General features: G+C 32.6%; 1 protein-coding gene across 3 annotated transcripts in view; it reads right to left on the minus strand.

The window, feature by feature from the left end:
- The window catches only part of LOC122524951 (furin-like protease 1), a 181,234-nt gene that overhangs the window by 156,314 nt on the left and 1,685 nt on the right, over window positions 1–23,235 (minus strand). For 2 of the 3 annotated variants that reach the window (XM_043647473.1, XM_043647472.1), the window contains exon 2: window positions 11,874–13,308. In XM_043647473.1, the coding sequence (XP_043503408.1) occupies window positions 11,874–12,035 (162 nt within the window). In that variant the 5' untranslated portion in view covers window positions 12,036–13,308. The remainder of the gene's footprint in view (window positions 1–11,873; window positions 13,309–23,235) is intronic. The other variant, XM_043647471.1, reaches the window with a different exon arrangement.

The following is a 23,235-nucleotide window of genomic DNA, read 5'->3' on the forward strand; positions in this document are numbered from 1 at the left end:
CTACCCAAAGAATCTTTCCAGACACGAAGCTCTCCCGCAGATTTGCTTGAACGTTTCGTCACATCTAAATGTCGATTCGTGTGGATTAAAATATACCGTAGGGAAGGTGGAATTACCCTCAAGAGAAAATAGAACGAACATCCTGTGGCCATTGACACTTCAATTTGACGAGGAAACAATAGTATTGAAATGAAATAGTAATGAAACGTCCAAAAATAAAACAAATTTGTCATCAATACGTTATGTATATGTAATAGTGAACAGTTAGATGAGAGTATTCGTAACTTCATTGTCAATTTAATATAATCAATATTTTCAAATTCGTATATCTACGTAGAAATATATTTTAGAATTATGAAACATTTCTAAAGTGATATTTTTCTTTTTATTTTCTTTTCTACTCTCCCTCTTACGGGAGGTTCGAGTTACTTATTTAATACTACCAAAGTGGTTGCATCTATTTAGCGCCACTCTAGAGTTAACAGCATACGGTTTTGGTCTTTTGTTTCTCCAGACGGATTTCACCCATTCGTAATACAAGAATAATAAGATAGATATGTATTTAAATGCCGAAAATGAAAAAAAAAAAAGAAAAAACTAAACAGATAATTAATTATTTAAAAAAATAAAAAGGAAATCAATGTTATCAGACATTTTTCCATTGAAGATATTAATTAAATTGCCCGTTAAAAAATTGTACAACTTCCAACGGGAGTTAAAATATTAGTACGATTATCTTCTATAAAGAAAGAAATATTTTGCATGATTAACGTTATCATATGTTATTTAATTGTTGAGATATTGTGATATTTAACATTAGGTGTTGTTTCATATATACGATTGTGCGAAAAATTTGATTGAAAAATATTACGATGCAAACTAAATTTGCGAATAGCGCTGATAAAACAATTTCCAATTGATTGTCACTTTATATGATGCCCTACGTATTGTATACCCTGAAGGGATTCCTGTTTATTTATCATGAGCGTTAATGTATGCTTCTGAATATTGAGCCTCGTTTAAAAATACCACGTATTTATGTATTTATATGTGTATGCATATATGTACACACACATATATATGTATATCTATCTGTGTATATATCAATTGAATTATATGCACCCGGCCGCATTCGTTTTCTCTTGGCATTTATGACGTTATATTTCATTACGTTATTTTCGGTTTATAAAGGACAAACTGAAATATATGGCTAATTGAACTGTGATTAATCGAGAGGGGAAACAAATGACGCCTATTTTAATTATATCGCGTATGAATGATTAATTTTCCATGGCGAGAATTTTTCTATCCGAATGAACTATAATTGCGAGACTCGTTTCGATAATACGGGGGTGAACGTTAAATTAAAAAAAAAAAGGAAAAATATAGTTCGATAAGTCATAGAAATTTACTTTATATTTTAACACGCGCGATCATTTTTCACTCAACAGTATTCATATTTATATTATTTTTAGAATCATAAATGGTTCCTTCTTATTCCCAATATCATCGTGATCGTTATCCTCGATAGCTTTCATCAAATATTATTCGCGAAATTTTGATATTCCAAGCAAATTGCATCGCCAATATTGTTATCTCCGAAAATATGATTCTATTATTGGGTACGATTACGGATTATTGTTTCCAATGAGGGACAACGGTAAACTAAAGCTATTGTTTCTTTCTCAACATGTTAATTCTATGAGTATCAAACGTAATTCTGAAATCTCATACATTTGTTTTTTATCAATTTATTTGATACAAAAAGAGAAAATATAACCAATTATCTAAGTCTCAATTGCATCGTTCTTCGCATAATAATAAAAAGTAAACTAAAGAAAAAAAAAAAGAAAAAAGAAAACGGAAAAAATTAACCTGATTAAATATCTCGAAAACTTTTGTATTCTTCTTTCCGGGTTCTGGAGAAAAAAATGTAGCCTTATTTTTTGTGAAATCGATTTTACGTTTTTAACTATGCATTTGAATATTCCCGATAAGATAAAAGTCTGTTTGCTCTTCCAATCCTCGTCTCGTTGCTTCGTTTCAAACGATAGTTTAAAGTGGTACTCGAAATCTGGAACACGATAGCGTTTCTTTTCGCTAATATCTACAAGGACGATCATAATTTTGAGAATTGTTTGCATTTCTGTTTTGTTTAATATGATTAAACGAACGACAATGTTATATTTCTTTTTTGTTTAATTTATGAAACGACCATTAAATTTACATTATTCTATATTCGTGTATTTTATTCTGAAAAATTAATGAAAGTTGCTACGCGCATTTATGCTGTATATCTTATCTAAATTCCTACTTTGTTAGACAACGGGTTGATCGCGTAGGCAAAAACCACTTCGTGCAATGATCTGTGAGTCATAGCACGAAGAAAACGTAGACACTGACGTCTGCTCAATTTTTTTTTTTTTTTTATAGCAAAGATCGATGAGATAATGTTAACACCAACCTTTAACAACTATAACTACCTACGTAAAACGCATATATAGGGTGCGGCTTTTATCGAATCATGTCGTAAAAATATGTCTACATTTTTTATTGCTTTGCATCAGACTACTTAAGATCATTTACAATTTAGAGTACCTTATTCCCTTTAACCACAAACTTCGTGCGCGCGCGCGTATACGCATTAAAAATACTTGCAAATATTATACGCTTCGTTATATAAAATTTTGTTGAATATACGTTATAAAACATTTATGAATTATTTATAAAATTGCACAGGTTTCTGTGTTTGTTTGTAATATTCGAAATGAAATTAATTTTACAATCCGTTGGATATTATTTATTTAATTAAAATATTTCTCGATATAAATCGAGAGAGAGAGAGAAACGAACTTCGATGAAATTTTTTTATTACGATAGGTCGACGAACTTGTAACACGATAGCGTTTATCATTTTGATGCTTGGTTCAAAGTCATATGTTCTAAGAAGGAATAAGGTAAGCGTACATAAAATACATATATTAATTCAGCCCGAGAGACAGTGAACTTTCGACGATAGATTTTATTCAGCTCACGTCTCGCGTTGATTCACGTTTCGACGTTGCGCATCAACTCTGATGGGAGGAGATATGCACAAATACAAAAAAAAAAAAAAAAAATAAAATCACAATTGACATTACCAACTAAACACCTCAATAAACGTTCCGTTACTTCTCTCTTATACGATATTGTACGCATATTTATTTTGTCTCTCCATGTATGTATTTATTTATTTATTTACTTATTTAATCATACGAATTTTAATAGAAAAATTTTATTACAAATTCTTTTCTAATATTTTCCTTTCTCATCCTTATTATTTATCGATATATATAATATTTCGAGCACGAAGAAAAATCCGTTATGGAATCACTGGGAAGAAAGAAGAATAGGAAAGAATAGGAAATACCCCTCAAAAAAAAAAAGATAAAAAAAAAAGATAAAAAAGGAAAAGAAATAGGAAGAAGAGAGGAAAATACAGAAGATGGAGAAAACGAGGAGGGTGATCGTATAATAAAAGCAACTCTCGCTGTTGCGTCGAAAGATTTCTACGTATTGAATGAGCACATAGAGGTAGAAAAATAAAGGTGTAGGTATTTAGGTAGACATTTCCGAAGGATACGACAACGGCCGGTTCTCGAACGAAGAAAAGAATAAGAACGGTCGAGAACACTTTTCTCTACCTGGAAGAGTAGAGATGCTCAGGTATTTCTACGGTAGTTAAAATACAACGAGAACTGCGGTTCGATGTTCACGATGTTACAATCCACAAGAAGTGCTATGAATATGCACGTTCAAACCGAACAACGCTACTGTATTTCCGTCTGTACATTTTCTCTCTTCCTGTCTTTCCATCTCTGTCAATTTATTCTTTCTTTCTTTCTCTCTCTCTCTGTTTTTCTCTTTCATTCATTGACACGTACAAATCTCGACAACCCGGAAAATCTCGCACGAAACTTGTCACTCCTATAATAAACATATAAATATATATTTGAATTATCTTTTAAAAGCGTTTAAAATCTAAATAAAAATTATTTCAAATTACGATAATATTGATAAATATCTATAATAATATACAATAATATTATATTTTTCAAACCACTCATACTAATTTCAGTCAAACATTTTTGATTTTATAAATAATTGTAAAAGTCACGTATAATATTTACATTCTTAGATACATATGTACGTAAATACTTATATACATATGTTGAACTTTTAAAAAGCTACTTTTCTTGATCAGAAGTTAAAAAGGGGGGAGTAGAAAGTCTTGGATACTAGTTGGCTGTTCGAAAAAGAGGATGGAAGGAAACGTTGAGTATGGTATTGTGGAAAAGAAGAGTAAGGGAGGAATGAGGGAGAGGGGGGGAGGGGGAAGAGGAGAAGGGAGAAAATCTCTTGGTCGGCGAAGAGGCAGAGAAACGTACTTTGAGTTTCAGTCTGTTCCAGCTCGATCGCTTGATCTCTCGAGGGCACCTAAGAAACCGTAAAAGACAAAGGGTACGTTTAGTTCCAACTCGAGTGTTCACTTAACGCACTGCGTTTTCTCTCTTTCTCTTTCTCTCTCTCTCTTTAAAAGTGGTAAGGGTGGAGCGACTTACAAATATACGAATGGGGTAGCTTTGGATAGGAATAGGGGGTGGGGAGGTAGACGATGCTCTTTTGTGTAACGCTTTGCACGAAAGCATGGATCGTTCGAACTGCACTTCTACTCGAGTGCATGGTACATCGAGGCAACCCCTTCGTCACGCTTTCGAGCGACGAAGACGATGACGATGACGATGATGACGAGGACGATTCATTGCACGGAAAAGCACACGACTTTACAAGCATTTCTCTAGCTGCAGTTTTAGCCTTTACAGTCGAGTTATAATCTGTATTCCTTCCAAAAACAAATCATATCGTATACGTTCAATAAAAAGTATTATTAATTAACATTTATGCTGATCTGACTTTGATCGTGAGTGAATAATTATTGTTCGTAAAAACAAATTTTTAATGAGAAAAATAAACTTTAAGAAAAGTATAATTATTATTATTAATGCTTTCACGTATTACTTTCGTATAATTTTGCGTGGCCAATTTTACCTCATTTTCAATTCCATGTTTAAATATTTGTAAATAACTTCAAATGTTTTTCATCGATATTTGATATTTCTCCATTTGATGTACCAGGTATAATTAAAAATGTTCAAGTTTAAATAAAAAAAAAAAATATATATATATATTTCGTTAATAAAATTTAATTCGTGCGATACCTAACGTCCAATTATGTTATAAAAGTGTTCTATGTTTTTTTTTTACCAAAAAAAAATTAAAAAAGCAAATAAAAATGTTACGCTGGCAGATTTTTCTTCAAATTAAAAAGAACCCCTTTTACAGCTCGTACGATAATAAATCGATATCAATACCAATAATGTACGTTCAGTCGGAATTTTGTTCTTGAAATTATTCAGTACGTGTATGATCGTAGAATACCACTCCGAGATTGAATGGAAACTTGTCGAAGTGTACACTCGTTTTAAAATAGAATAAAGCGAGTTGCCTTTAATTTATTACCTATACTCTTCTCTTCCTCTTTCCCAACCCAATCACTACTATCAACTTTTCAAAATGGGCCAGCTTGTGTACGAGTTAAATAAAACTGCTAGCAATTCGATCTGAAGTCAATCAATTCTCGTTCTAGCCCAGGTTTATTCGATTACATTTGCTGAATAATAAAGTAAAGTCGCTGTTGCATACAAAATTCCTCTCTCTCTCTCTCTCTCTCTCTCTATTTATCTCTGCGTCCAAAATTTCTAACTCTAAAAAAGAAAAAAGAAAAATAGAGCAACAGAGGGAGAGAAAAGAAATTTTGTATTTCGTTGGAAAATTACAAAAAAAGAAAAAAAACAAAATTTACCATAGGGCTTTTTCGAATCTAACCAAAATCAGTCAGTTCGTATACACCATTAATTTAATTCATTTTATATCGAAGATTTCTATTCGATATTCGCGTCACTGTATTTTCGTTTATTCGTGCGATCGATTATTTATTTATACGATAGCATGAACTCGATAGCCTCAGCGAGTTCCAATCTCATTTCCCCCAGTTTTTGCTATTCAACGAATAATTATACTTCGATTCGAATATATCGCGTTCGTAAGAATTTAACTGATGTCAGAGCTCGGAAATGAGAAGAGAGGAGGTGGGAAGGAGATAGAGAAGATCGGCCATGCATATCGTCTGATGCGAGCATCAGACTGTGTCGTAATGACGATTTGATAAATAATAAAAAAACTATCTAAATGTTCCTACTTTTCTTTTTTTTTTTTTTTAATCGTAAAGGAAACGAGCTTGAACTAATAAACGGAAGAATAAAAAATTGTTATACGCACGAACAAATATCTGTTTCCAATTTTTGTTCTCGCGAAAATTCGAAAAAATATGAATACGTTAAATTTGAAAAAGAGAAATCACAAAAAGAGAAAGAAAAAGAAAAGCGTCGCATAAACGTCAAATTTGTTCTCATTTCAATCGTGCTGTATCATAAATATCGTAAATCATATTTTAAAGTCGCAATAATGGGTACAAATTGATAACGGAAATAAACGTTTACTGGATGCTGACAAATGAATATATGTACGTGGAATAAAGTGAACGATACTAGCACGGTTCGCGTTTAACGAGCCTGTTTCTTCTAACGTGCTTTTACGAGTGAACTCTACAGTAACTAGCTTTAAAGCACGAATGCATACAACCATCGATTATGGCAACCGCGAAACGTTTAACATCCTCGTGTTTACACACACGCTCTATATGTACGACTTACAATTAGTTTCTTTGCCTTCTACCGAGATTTTTATGTTCTACCAACAACTATCGTAATCTCTTTTTTATTTTTTTGTTAGTATATTTTCCAAATAGTTTCTCAACGATCTATATAATACGAAAAGGAAATACAATGAGCGTGATATTACTAAATAATGTCACGGATAATCTTATGTATAATTTAACAAAGAATGAACCTTCGGCATGGAATTTTTGATTAAAGGTCAGAATATATTAACATAAAATATTTAAACGACAGGCTTTTTCTTCTTCAGACTTTTTTACGTCGAAACTTTAACGAAATTCCAGAAGTTACAGGGAAGAAAGATTTATAGAAAATTTTATAGTACACTACTGACGAAACATTTACCATTTAATGCGATTTAGCTGATAGATTACTCTTAGTTTCGCAAGAAAAATCTTCTCTTTGTAGAGTTTTAGAATCGGTATATTTAGAGATTATTCTATCATCTGTAAATTCGTGGGATCCAATGACGCACCGTTCGAAAATTGGCCACGAGTAAAATTGATCTTTCGTTCTACATTTGAATTCCGTTATTATTTTCTAACGTAAATACGAACGATAAAGAACACGTTAAATGTTTTCATCATCGAGCTAAAGTGTTTGATAATCGTTAAAAAAAAATTGGTGTCACTTTCACGTGTTCTTAACAATATATATCCAATTGTTAGCAATGCATTCGTAACGCTTATTTTTATTCGTCGTGAATGAATGACTCATAATTCAAATTATTCATTTTATTAACACTTTTCGTAACTCCATTTCTTTTTTTTTTTTTCATATACCTTTTTAAATACCATCATTTTTCTCAGAATTCATAATCAACATGAATCAACTATAAAAACATTTGACGATAAATGATGTTTCGGAGAACAGGACACGTAAGTAGAAATACATCTTCGTTATGCATAACTACTATGCACACATCGATATTTCCATACGATATTGCAATTTCAATGATCTTTGGATTCGGAATATAGGTCAAAGGCATTCGGTTTTTAATCGATCAGCTAGACGCTCGATAATGCGAACGTTGAGATTTGCATCAGTAAGATAATCTTCCATCCCCGTTGTTAGAATATTATCGTCGATCTTTTCTACACTAACTTGACTAGTTTATTAACTACTTTTATAGTATAATAAAATTCGTACGATAAAAAGAGAGATAGAAAGAAATAGACAAAAAGAAAAAACAACGAGCACATCGTCCATGTTCAGTCAAAAGTCAGTAATTATATTTTCATCTTATTTTCGATATAAAAATTACAATACTTTTTCGAATTTACTAATTATTACTCGATAAAAAGCATCAATAATAATGTACGAAAGTATTAACAAAAAGCATACTTTTCCCAAAGCTGATTTTTTCTTATAAAAAAATTTCTTTGACGAGCAATAACTCATATTAATATAAGTATAAAAGTTAATAATTACGTATATAAGTATTATTTAGATAATTGAAAAAAAGTAATTACGTAACGTAAATATTAGTTAGTAATTTTTTTGTTGAACATTGAACTTTAGTCACAACGCGTAAAGACGGAAAATATAACAAATTCATAAGTTCATTCCAGAATCTTTCATTACGCAACAGTTTGCCATATTTTCGTTCATAGAGTAATTACGTTAGCAACATTATTTTAACAATGCACGACTTCATTAATGTCCATTGTATTATTAAATTAAATATGATATCATTATTGTCAATATGTTAGAATAAATTAATTATTCGATTCATGGAGAATAATTAAAACGAAAGAATTTACACATTTTGAGATCAATCGTATTCCCATAGATTTTTAATTAACAAGATTTTTATTAAATATTAATATTATTGATTGATTGATTAAGCCAATGTAAAGCTAGTTCGAATATGAAAAATAAAATTGTTAATATTTATTCGATCATTCCTACGAGTATCAAGCGAAAGTTTCAAATAAATATACAATAACATTTCTTCGAAATGAAGTTAAACGCGTGTTCTTATCAAAGATAAACGCGGGAATAACCGGATCCGCATGATTTATCGTAATGATTTTCTCCCGGAGATACCGGGATAAAAAAAAGGGAAATATTTCTCCATGTTTTTCGTAATAACATGCTCACAATTGTGCGAATCTTATCAGTTGCACAATTGTGAAAACTATGTATGTCTTCTTATTCCGATAACTAATAAGTTATTTTGATTAAAAGGAAAAATAAAACGATATTAAATCGTACGTCGCAAATGGTAAATTAAATACGTTGATTATGTAACGAGCTAATTAATTATACATTATAATAGATTATAACACGTTTATCGATGATTATCTATATGAAACATCATTTCTGAACGTATTTGTTCGAGCATCATTCATTTTGAATCATGTATTTTACGTTAAAAAAAACTATTATATAAATATATATATATATATATACAAGACTAAAGACAATTTTATGATCATCAACTCTTTTCTTACTCAATAGATTTCTAGTTGGAGAAATACTAGACGAATCATCGTTATTTACATACGTGTGCTAATGTATTAGTATCTGTCATTTTAATTGCTCTTATTATTACATGTTTTCCTTGATAATCCTACAAAGAGTCATGTAATTACAGTCAGGTAACAGTCGACGGAAATGACTTTTGCGCTTGATACTCAAGGAAAATGCAATTTGTCGTGACATAACTCGTAAGTCTAAATGCGAAAAACATTGCAAAAATTTCGGATCACGTTGCATTCTCGTACGTAATTATAAATACTTCCATACTTGTACACTCGTCGCTCGTGAATTGATTATCCGATTCTTTCGTCACGTTTTTAAACAAAAAAAAAAAAAAGAAAATAAAATTCTAACGAAATTTTGCTTTTCTCGATCTTCAATAATGATTAACCTAATTCGATATTTTTTTATGGGTAAGAAACAAAAGAAAAGTTTTCCCTCGTAAATTCTATGGAGTTCGAGTTACTACCATGATGAAGGAAGGAAAGGAGATTGGCTTCGAAGGTTAATTTCCGTCTTCGTCGTTGAATGTGTGAGTGGAACAATGTCCTTCACGGTCAACGAACAGGTGAACGAGATTTGTGCCGACCAAGTCAACTACTTCGAAAAAGACTACTACTCTTCGTTTCGGTAGATAAGCTACCATATATTTTATTATCTCGACGAAAAAGCAAGGACGAGTTTATCGTCGAAACCACCTTTGTGGTTCTTATCGTACAATTTTTCAAAACTATTTCAAAGAAAACGTCCTTTAAAAAAAAAGGAAACGACCAATACTAATGTAAATCTATGACTATAACAAAAAGACAATTAAGATTATCGTGTAGATATGTGAGAAAGAAAAAAAAATAAAAATGCAAGGTATACGCGAAGATAAATTATTATATAGCGGAAACAGGAAAAAAAAGACACGAATAATAAAATTGCAACGAAAAAAAAAAAAAAAAACATTTTCCTTGAACATCACTTATCTCGAAGATCAACTATATATGGTTATTACCTGTACAACTTAACTTCGCATTTATAAATGTACAATAGATAAATACAGTACGACGTAAACGAGAGAGAGAGAGAGAAAAAAAAACGAGTTACGTCGTTTCGATGATAACAACATACAAAGTTAATATTCAACATTTCTCATTACATTTAGAACATGAACTAATCTACGATCAAATGTTCGTATTTTTGGACAATCGTACGAATTATCAAGAAGATAAATCAAATATAACAGAATACAACAAACAATATATAAAAGAAAACAATTTTGTGGATAAAATCTTGATTACGTTTCAAAAATAAAAATAAAGAAAAAATAAATATATTTTTGTTAAATTTCAAAGATGAAACTAGAAGAAACTCCTAACGATATTGCATGTCACGATGTAAAAGGCGAACGTAGCGTGAAGGAACTTTGATTCGCGAATAAGAATCTCTCTCTCTCTCTCTCTTTCTCTCTCTCTCTATATATGTATACTTCTCTATCCTACTGACTCTTTGATCGAAAACCACACGATTACCGAACGTGATATTTCTCGCTGAAATCGAACTTTGAAGGATCCGTTCCGCATACAGAGAACGATTCGATTTGCGAAAGAGGCGCGTCGTCTTTGTATCGGCAAATTCGAGATCATAAATCGATAATGTTTTTCCGAGATACAGGTTGATTCAAGAAATGATAAAGAGAGAGAAAGAGAGAAAGAAAGAAAGAGAGAAAGAAAACATTTCCGCTATTATCATTCTTTGTGAGATTATCGAAGATCGTAGCACGAGGTAGGTTCGAGTAATTTTCGAAAATAAGCTACCTTTTAAAGGATAAAGAGAAAATTCTGTGGAATGGTTGCGAGATAAACGCCGAGATAAACGCATCAATCTTGGAAACTCGATTGATCCTAATAACAGATTCTCATTGAAGAATAAAGATTAAATAAAAGAAAAAAAAGGGGGGCGACCTTTGCAATTGGAATTAATTAAACACCGAGCTTATAGCGCAAAAGCTATTAACACGATTCACCTTTGAATGCTTCCACTTCGATCGCAATAATCTAATCATCTAACAACCACTTACATTTCTTTCACATCCTCGTCATTTTTTACCTTACATTTATTATTTTTTTCACCTAACTTGCTAACGACCAAGCAATTCAATTGAAATTATTTAAACACGTTGTAATAACGTAAAAAGGTATACTACACTAGTAAAGTATTGTTTCGTGATAATATCAAAATTATAGTAGCTCGATACTGATTTTATGCTCGAAGAAATGTAATTTAGATGCTCTTTCATGATCGAAGATATTAACTACTGTCATTAGACGTCACGGATGAACACAGAAATAAGAAGTTTGTAGATACACGAACAACTTTGTGAAGTTCCCGTAATTATCAGCACGATATCAACGGGAAAACAAAGAAAAGATGCAAAATTATAGCACGTTTCATAATGCAAACGTATTATTTCGAACATTTCCTTTATCAACGATAAATAACGTATGATACTAATAATAATAATAAGAAGAAGAAGAAGAAGAAAAAAATTAATCAAATTAGACTCACCTCAGCAAGATATTGAAAGCCATGATCCTCGGCAACCTTTCTAGCTACTTCCGGTCCTCCTTCGATGTGAGCAGCCCACTGATTGGTATAAGCTCCGACTCTGTCGCGAAGAGTCACCAGGAGAGCCAGACACGCAAGTCCAAAAATCCTTCGAGTACACATGATAGCTCGTCGCTGTCACTCCACCGATATAACACTAGTAGCACTACAAAACACTTTTGCTATAGTAGCAGCAGCGGTAAAATCAGCTCCACGACCAGCGCGGTAACCGATGACGATAACGATGATAATGATGATGATGACGACGACGACGACGACGACGACGACGAAAATGATTTCAACTTCACCTTAACACTTTTATCCACCGATATCCTCCTCCACCAACACCACCACCACCCACCACTGCCACCGACAACACGAAGGCCGAGCACCGTCGCCACAACGAAGGAACCACGTTGACGTTAGTCTTGTGTCAGTGTCGATTGCGATGCATATGGAATGTCAATTGGGGCTAGAGAAGAAGAGGAGGAGGAGGAAAATAAAGAAGAAGAAAGAAGAAGACGAGAGTAACGAGGAAATAGAAAAAGATATGCGATGGGAAAATCCCGCTTAAGAAAAGAAGAAGGGGAACAAAACTAACCAAAGAGAATTAGGAGGAAAACTACGAGGAGGGGAGCGATACGATAAGAAAGTAGAGGAGGAAGAGGAATTAATCTAGAGAAGAATGAGGAAAAAAAACACCTGCTCCTACGCGAACCGTCCGCCGACGACGACTGAGCCGTCAGCGGCTCGCCTTGCTCGTTAAGTACCCTCCACAGTGTCGGCCGCCTTTGACTTCGGTCCCCCGTTAACTTCGCGTGCGAAACAGCACGACAAAACAAGCGCGCGCGCGCGCGTACGCACGCACCAATTTAATCCCTTCTTTTTTCCTCGGATAAAACACCAGACACAACGTTGATATTTAAGCTTCTTCTTCTCCTTCTTCTTCTTCTTGTTTCTATTTTTTCTTCCTTTTTCTTTTTTGCAAGATTTTGCAAGACGTATCTCTCTCTCTCTATATACGTACGTGTATATATATATATATTCTGTGTATAAGTGTACGTATATCTCGCGAGATAAGATCAATTTATCTTCTCGAATCGTAACCGACCACTTCCGATCTCGTCTTAACAGCTAACATTACGTCGATCTCGATTGTCTTTGCCTTGATCGATAGATCGACCTAAGATCTCGCTACAACAGATCTGTCGTCCTTTCCGGAGCCAGTCATGATTATGAGAGAGAGAAAGAGAGAGAGAGAGAAAGAGAGATTCCTTTCCCTCTTTCTTCTATTTGATACTTTGTTCGAAGCTGAACACCCTCCTCTTCCTCTTTCTCTCTTTTTCCTTCTCTTCGTTCCACTTGGCGATCACTTTGTCGACCTACCAACGCCGATCTGCAATAAAGAAGAATAGACGGGAATAATCGTAATGCTCCCTCTTTTTCCTCCTCCTCCTCCTCCTCCTCATCCACCTCTTTCTCCGCGTCGTTCTTTGTCGAAGAAAAATCTTTGCGATTATCTTTTATCTCGCGTTGGCACTTTGATGAACATCGTCGCGGTGACTCGTCCGATTAACGATTAACGAGTCTGTTCATTTATGAATTTTATAGATAAAGCAAAATACGATATTTTTCTTATCGACGATGCAAAAGTTACATTATTCTGATTCTATTATTGATTAATAATTTAATTTTAAATAAATATCATAATATAGATTTTTTGTGCAATTTCAGAGCTACGGCTTTTAAGAGAATATTCTTCTATAAATACTGCATTAAAACAAAATTCGATAATAAAATTTGAATACGTACTTTAGGAACACCGAGTATATTTTTCGATAAATACGATGCGATATCGAGGCAAGTTAATTGCGGAAAGAACCGGATAAGCCGATTACAGCACAACCGTTTACATTGATTTTGTTAGTGTTAATAATTGCATTACATCACTCCCGCATCACAATCTTTTCTCGAAACAATTTTCAAAGTCCTATTAACTCTCAAAATGTGGAATCAAAATTCGACCCGTAATCTTATCAGAATAGCGAATATTTCAATGAGTATTATGTTATCACGTGATAAATAAAATATTCTTTAACGACTTATACACGACGACGAATGCGATAACAAATTGGAGCGCGAGCATATAATCATCCTATAAATACATACAAATAACTTAACTTTATCGTCTTATCTCTTCAAATTAGATTCTAAAGTTCTATTAGTAACGAATGTGTGCGAGTATTTGGTCAATTATACGTTGTACTACTTTAGCAAGTAGTCGTTAAGTCAACAACTCGAAACTCGCATTTCTATTACAGATATTATTACTTCTATGGTACGGTAGGAATTAATAAGAAAATTATGACTTTTTTGGAAAAACAAATGTAAAACGTAATATCATCTTGAAACTTTTTTAAATATCTCGCACGACCAATCTTAATTGTATCATTTCTTTCTTTTTCTTTTTTAAATAAAAAAATAAGGAAGAAAATTGACCGAATGTAATATTTCGAGGAGGATACGCAAAATATGGGGAGATAGAAAAAAAAAATGTGAAATCAGGGGGATTGCAAAGTTCACTAAAATATGATATTGTTCAAGATGATGTATGTATTATAGCAGGTACAACACGCATGTTGTTGTTCGCATCAAAGGGCTACTCGTTAAACGAGTAATGTAATAATTACCCGGCAGATATTACATTCCATGAGTAGGAGTATTCTCTGTTATGAGAGATCATTTGTATTCGCTCCACAGAAATAACCTCTCTCGATTACTTTAATTACGAAGTTGTGTCAACGAAGATACGTATATAGTACTTCGAGAGAGAAAGAGAGAGAGAGAGAGAAAGAGAGAGACTAGGACGTACTACTTCGGTAAGTCAATACCCACTCCAAATTCCCATGTTCTCTCGCTAAAGATGTAAATCCTGTTCCGTACAATGGATTAAGTCTAACGAGTGCCGAGGAAAAAGGAATGGAATTAGGTCGGAAACGCGTGGAAGTACTTTTCCGATATGAGATATAAAATGTACAGAGCTTAAATATTATATTTGAAAAAAAAAAATAATAAATAATAATAATACAAGAAACTAAAGAAAACATCGGTTAATAAAAAAGAGACAAAAAGCAAACAACGTTAGCGTAAGTACAAAAAATTTGGATGCATCTAAAAGACACGCGCATAGTAGTTCATTGTCATACTCGTTTAATTACACTTCATGCATTGATCTAACCGAAATTTCAAACTATTGGGAAAAAGTCAAGTTGGTTTACCGCGCAAACCCTACGTCCTGAAAATGTTCACCCAAATACTACTTCCTACCGACAATTGCAAAGTTTCTAACATAAGATATCTTTGATTAATAAAGTTACTTTCTAACTGTAATTGATAGTTAAATTCTTGACGAAGGAAAACGTTGTGTATAACAAACACGAGTAGAAGAAGAATAACGAAATAAAGAAAGAAAAGATAAAATAGAGAAGAGATTTGCGAGGAAAGAAAAAGTCATAAAAAAAAAATAAAAGAAAAAAAAAGAAAAAATGAAGGAATAAAAAGAAGAAAAAGAAAATACACACGGTAGTAGTTCGAATACTTATTTCGAAGAATCGTTGAAGCTTAACGTAATTTTCGCGCTAGTCGAAAGCAACTTTGGTTGGAAATAAAAAGAAAGGAAAAAGAGTTAAAGACAAAGAGAAAAAGTAGAAGACAAGAACGACTATTCGTATTATCGGTATGTTTGAACGGATCTTCGTTCGAGTCAGCTTCCGGGAAAAGGACTCACGTCGTAAGAGCGAGTCGATCGTTCGATAACTTTCGGAAGAAAGAGAGAAAGGGGGGAGAGGGGGAGACAGATAGGGGAGGGATTGAGGGAGAACACCCTACTTCGTGCCTCGGAGAAAATTGCATTCGCGGCCTGACCTTCTCCCTTCTAACTCTACTCTCTCGAGTTGCGATGAAGAGAAAAGAAGATAAAAGATAAAACGAGAAAGAGAGAGAGAGAGAGAGAGAGAGAGAGAACTCACTGTCGTTCGCTCAGAGAAGTGAATTAAATTCGAGCCCGTACTTATCCTCTTTCTCTCGTGAACGGGTTTCCCTCTCAGTAGCCTTTTCCAAAGCCGAAAAAGCGAGGATGACCGACTGCAGCCTCTGCGTCCACACCAATCCCGAGTCCCTTTTTAATTTCAGGACAAAAGGGTCACCCTGCATATTCTGTTCATTCTTTTTTTCTATCTCTATCACTATCCCTATCTATTTCTCTAACTCTTTATCTCTCTATCTCCTCTCTTTTCTAACCTTTCGTTTTTTTATTTCTTTTTTTTTTTATATTCCTCTTTCCTCTTCCTCCTTTCGCTCTCTCAAAGTTCCATTTGCCGACGCCTCGTCGTAACGAATATGGACTTTCGACGTGAGCGCACAAATGAAAACGAACGAGGCCGAGATCCTCTCAGAGGGTAATAATCCAAGGCCCTTTGCGTCTTTCCATTTGTATAGTCCTTGTAGATTTAACGTATGTTCCAGTTTACACGTGTACACGTATGTAAACCTTATGTAAATAATATCTTAGTATACAAAATGATATTACTCTAGTCGTAATGTATATATTATACCTAAGACCAATGAGATAATCAGTCTTGAGAAAATAAACGAGGTGTATACTATAAATAAGAAAATTTCGAAATTGTGTTTTATATTAAATGCCCTTTGATTTTTTATTATTTTCATTAAGAATACTGGTCAATTAATTTCCTTTTAGAATCGATTAACGTATTCTACGCGTGAGACAAGGTATAAATAACTTTACCGCTAGGCTTACGTAAAAAGGTGGGTCATTTATTAATAACTTTTGCGTAGGACTTCTACGTTATGTTTGAATAAAGTATATATATTTTTGTTCTTCTTTCTTCTTTTTTTTTTTTTTTTTTTTTTATAAGACCACAATTTTGTTCCTATTAAACGGTACACAGTTAAAAATACTTTCGATAAAATTTTTTCTCATTTAGACGCGTCAAATTTATAACACAATTTGTTTCAATCTTTGATTATAGAACGTATGTTTTTTTTATTTATTTTATACATTTTATAAAAATCTGACTGTTAGTTTGTAAAATATATTTCGCGTTTTCTAAAAATAAAATTTGTTCATATTTCATCAATTTTCGCCCGCCGAGTTTATGAATAATTGTTCTGTGACCCGCAATAAATGTCATTACATTTTAATAAAAATTCCCACAACGTTGTTATAGAAATTAGTTATATACAAGTATGAGAATACAATCTAAAAGAAAATTATTAACGTGGATTTCAAACGGACGAACAAAAAGAAAAGGTAAAGAAAAAGAAAGGCGAAAATGAAAGGACGGATTTAAGAGTCAAAAATTGATTAGTGTCTCGAAATAAAAGGAATAGAAATTAATTCTGATAATAGATTACGCGAGAACAGGTGGTTGTGCAAACGACGCTTTTCGTATCACCGACAAGCTGAGGTTACATCCAAGGGATTAACCTTTATCGATCGAAAGATTCGGCTGGTAAGCAGTAATTGCGACTATTTCGAAAGCAAACCTATCGCTTTACTGCATGATTTGTAATGAATAGAAAATCTGATTAAGAAAAACGATAATAAATGTAAATATACTGGAGAAAATAAATATCACATTGGAAGATAAATCTTCAAACAATTTTTACTAAAGATTTATTTTTCGGACATTTCAATGGAATATGAAGAATTACAAAAAAATAATCATCCTGATGGGATGAATGTAAATCAAGCAGTGGAATGTTTTTTAAAAGCTGTTTAATTAAAATATTATCAAAGAGATATTTTCCTCGTTTACATTAACATATAATATATCACGTATATATATATATATACATATAAAGAATCGTTTTAAAAAATAGATAGAATTGAAATAGAAATATAATCGATATATTATTTGATTCTTTTATTTTCCGCAATAAGAATTAATTCTTTGATTTAATCCAAACCATTCGTTATAATTTCAAACGGAAAAAAGTCACGAGAAAACGATACTTTAAATCGAATGGAACAACGAGCGAGCTCGCTGAAGCGTAATTCACACTTTGAAAAGAAAAGATTCGAGATGAATATAATACCAGTTATCAACGTCAGAAAACGATAGAATAATAATTTAGACGATTAATAGGATTTTTACCGTACCCATGGGTCGAGTCACTCTGTTCCATCCCGAAGGATTTAGTTTATATAGAGCACATACGTGACCGTGATGCCTTGTAGGAGCTTAAATCTCTGAGTGAATTTTTCCATGCTGACGCGAAACGAAAACAGATATATATTATTGGTCACGTACAACGATTCGTTAAAAACAAATCGATTGCTACTCGCAAAAAAAAAAAATCATTTTATTTCACTTTAAACCAACAATAAAGTATCGGTAATCTTCTTCCCTATCATAATCTAAGATTAGAGATTGAGAAAAGCTTTGCCAAGATCGTAGAAAAAAATCTTCAAACGATGAATTTTCATCCCCTATCATCGTTTTATTCTCGCCATAACGTAATATATACGTCGTCGTAAAGGATAACAAGATTTAATAAGAAAGAAAAAGAAATAACAAAATTAGAAGAAAAGTGTCGATTTAAAGGAGAGATAAGTAGATACAGACCATCCACATAGGTCGTTCCCCATAAACCCATAAAGAAAAAAAGGAAAATGATCTTATCTTCGAGGATACGGTTTTTAAATCTTCAAAATGGAAATGACGAAAAAAAAAGGAATACAGTGAGAAAGAAAAATAAAAAGACAGAGGAGAGGAATATACAGGTTGGAAAAGAAATGAAGAGAAAATGAGCGGGTGTGAAGACTTTTCTCGTAACAGGAAGCTGCTAGGGTCACGGACGACGTTCTAACGTAACAGACGCATTCTCGTGCTGCATGAGAAAGCAAAATATAAAGAGAGGGAGAAGGAGAAGGAGAAGGAGAAGAAGAAAGAGGAAGAAAGAGAATGTAATACGCGGTACGGTAGAAACCGGCCTCATCGTTGTTCGGCTTGTTCGTTAAGATAGAACTTTAAATACATTTCACATATTCCAACGAGCCAAGGTAGAGTTGTTAACTATTAACGACTTAGTATTATATGTATCATCAACGAAACGCAGAACGATGAACTAAATATATATGTATATACGTAAGTTTATATACTTGGTAGTACATACCTACTGGTCCATTTCTACGTCCAAGGACAGCGGTCGATAGTCGAAAGAATAGAATCGAGTTTGGATTAGTTCCAATTTTTGCTTTCTACAAATGTACACGGTAAAGAAATCTAACATTGTTTAATCGAACAAATCTTTTCGCGGGTTTGTTAATCGGAGTATCTAAGTAAGAACAATCCAACGAGAAAGAAAGAGAAAATTTGCGCGATCTTTCTTTCTTCTGTTTCTTTTTTTTTTGAAGAGGGGCGACTAGATTGAACAATAAAAAGTTAACTCTTTTGATTTTTATAAGTATTTGTATAAGATTCTACGAGAAAGCTAAAAAATACGAGAACACCGCGACATGATAGTTAGTATTTAAACAAATCCTTATTTGAATTTTTCTGCAGTAAATAAAATTGGTTAAAACGCGAAATAGAGAAATAAAGAGAGAAAGAGAGAGAGAGAGAGAGAGAGAGAGAGAGAGAGAGAAATATTTGTCTGTAGAACGAAGCAATTTCTTGGAGTATTAGCGAGTAGGTTAAAATGTTTGCACGCTCGTAACTGCTTTGGAAATTCCTTCTATTGCTCTCCGATAGTCGCAGGAGACCATAATTCAGAGCTAAGAGAAACATCCTTAATCCCACGAGTATCCTACAATATAGTAAATAAATTATTCTGATAACAGATATCTTTCAACACTATAAAATATGATCGATATTATTGAACGTGAAAATTCAAAAATAAACCTAAATGCGTTTAAATCAATGTTTACTCAAAATATAACGTGTGTTGGTATTTAACAAAACAAAACAAAACAAAACAAAAACTACTACTATACTTTTTTAGCGCAAAACGAAATGAAAACAAAACAAAACAAAAAAAAAATGTATATTTTATTTCGATACGTTTAAATGTAAATACTTCGGTCTACTTTCGAAATAAACTAGTTTCCGCGATTCGTTCGGTATCCAGTTTTTCCTCGAAATAAATTGAATAATATTAAAAAAGATCAAATTTCTTTCGCAACTTTCGTATTTTAATTTTGCATCGTTACGTTAGAATAAAATTGACGTTTTTCCGTAAGATCCTTGAAAATATTAAAATTTCTCTTATTTCCTACGAACATTAAGATAAATTAAAACGACGTCGATTAGATCAGTAAGCTATGAGTAAAACGATAGTAGGTTTACTTACTCGTTTAACAATTTTTGCATTTAGAAACGTTTTGATATAAACGTTGGAATATAATTATTTTAACTACGTATGTATACGTATAATCATTAAACAAAGTTTAATCAATAAAATATAATATTTAAAATGTTCTATTATATATATGTAAATACATAACATATAAAATTTGCTTTAATAAGAAAAAATATACAATACAAATTATTTTAACAGAATATTATATATAAATCCTACTTATTAATTTAAATAAGATAAATATAAACAATTAAAAAATATTCTTCTCTCTCGTAAACGGCACATAATTTTGTTTTTCCTAAAGTTAATATTTTTCCTATTTCTATAATTTCTTGTTTTTTTATTTTTTTACTCTAAAAATAATGAATTCATTCTATTTAAAATAGAAATTGTCAAGGAAAACAAATAACAATTCGACCATTAACAAAACAATTCGTTGAAATATTTTACGATCCCAAGTATAATCTACGAATTCTGTGGACATTAATTCACCTGACTAACGGGCGCGGACGCGAATGCATTTAACGAACTTGCGAAACGAAGTTTCAAACTGCTAACAAGGCAAACGTCGCTTCGCTTCGCGAGGAACCCGAGCAGAAAGAAAAGTACGCTTTAACGTGGCGAAAAAGAATCGAGGGTATTCTTCGAAAAAGTCGTGACGACGGTGGTGGTTATCGACGGTGTCCTTCGTATGATGACGTATTTATCAAGGATAGAATTTTCTTTTATCTATCAACTTTCGGCCGAGGGATGAAAGATAAAAAAGTCATCTTTTTTCTTTGCCCCCCTTATATTCTTTTATTTAAGATTATTTCATGCTTTTCAGCACACATATCAAAAGATTCAGACAATTACAAGTTTTTAAATAAAATTATGCTTATTGTTAGTTTAGCAACATTCGTCGAACCGTATATTTTGTTCCTAAAGTAAAAAAAAGAAAAAAAAGATAACAATAAAGATAATAATAAAAAAGAGATTTGCATCGGAGAAAAGACGACGAACAAAATATGCGCTACCAATTTACACACAGTAACTGTGTTTCTGTTTATTCCGCCCACTACTTGTGACTCGCCCAGGTATGCTCTTTTGTTGTATGAATTAATGAAACAAAGGAACCGAGAAGTAGAATAACTGTGGAACAACCTCGCCGTGTTCTTCGATAGTCTTATTTACTTTTGAACTTCTTTCGTAGTACAAAATAATATTATCTGCAGTTTATAAATGTCAAGGAAGAAGTTAAATCTATTATTTTATGCATCTTACGTATAATATTAAATTGACAAAATATCGTTGAATATAAAAAAGTAAAACAACATTTCTAATTAAAATATCGTACAATTAAAACAAATACTCGCTCAAATAATATAATCTAGCACTTGAAAACAAAAAAATATATTAACTGCAAATCATGAATAATTTAAATATATTATAAATACTTCAATGATTTCTAAATTCGTATCTTATTTAATATAGGACAATACAAAATGTGCGTAATGTTGTCCACATCTGTTCCCGGTCGAAAAATGAGATTTAGACGTAGGATAAAGATGCGAAGACGAAGAAACATATAGTAGGAGGATTCGGAGAGAATCGCTTAGGAATGCGGATAGGCTAGAAAGCAAGCCAGGTCTCTTGAGTTCTCGAGCAGCCGTTGCACGTGGGTAAAACACGCGCACACCGTCATCACGGATACGTCGAGCAGTTGTGAACAGAAAGACGGATATCGGCGTTTCGAGAGACTCCAGAGACCCGGTCTTCTCGTTCTCTCGCGAAATCATCCCAACCCACCCATCGATCTTTGGATAAGGCTTCTCAAGGTATGTGCATCTCGAAATTTCTATTCATTGTTTAATATAGAATACAAGAAAAAGCGAATTTGACATCTTCGTTTCTATTTTTATTTTTCTCTCTCTATCTATCTATTTCCTTTTTTTTTATTGTTGAATTCAAGTCGTTAATTAAATTTCGCGCTATTCCTATTTCAATTTACGCGTACCAATATTGCGATGAAGAGTAATACACTATACATAAAATACATATGTATGTATATTCGATTTTTACGTGTATATGTGAACACATTTTTTTATACGCCTCTTGCATTTTACTATTTTTTTTTTTTTAATATTTTCTTTTTTGTCTTTATTTTTATTTTATCATTTTTTTTCCTTTTTTTTTTGTTACAAAGAGATCGTGTTCGATGTAATCGATAGAAACGTATCGAACGAGTAACGTGCGAATGGCGTAACCGACGCGACCAATGGCGGAAGAGATTCGTTGCATTCTCGTGACCTTAATATAAAACGTGAATCGAACCGGTGCGAAAGATAATACACAACGATCTAACCGGAAATTTTTGACTCCCTTTTACTCCTCATAGATATTTTCTTGAAATTGCGTACGCAAACGGGAAAAATAAAAAAGATATACTATAATAAAAATATTCTCCCATTTCCATCCGATTTTATGAATAAAAACGTGCGTTCGTTATAAGTCGATAATAGAAGCTGGTATCGGTTGTTCGTGTTCGTTCCTGGATACCGGTTTATTAATCGAAAGTAATGTTTTTTTCTTTTACGAATTTTATACGAATTTATACGAATTTATACGAATTTATACGAGTTTATACGAATATAACGATCTACTTCCAAAATATGTTGTATTACAATCGCTTTTATACTTTCGTTGAGAGAATAATAATGACTGAAGTATATACTATAAGTTAAATTCAAAATAAACTATGGTCGATAATTACCATAAATTCATTGGGAATTAATAAAATTTACGAATAAACACGTTTTATAACGATACAAATATGAAAATTATTCAAAACATAGCTTGCAATATTTCGTCGATAATATAAAAAGCATGTGCGTATAAAAATACGATAGAATTAGAAGATAGAAACTTTGGGAATGTATTCATAATCAATTTAATATTA

Source organism: Polistes fuscatus, unplaced genomic scaffold (assembly GCF_010416935.1).
Source record: "Polistes fuscatus isolate 324 unplaced genomic scaffold, CU_Pfus_HIC Scaffold8, whole genome shotgun sequence".
NCBI lineage: Eukaryota > Metazoa > Arthropoda > Insecta > Hymenoptera > Vespidae > Polistes > Polistes fuscatus.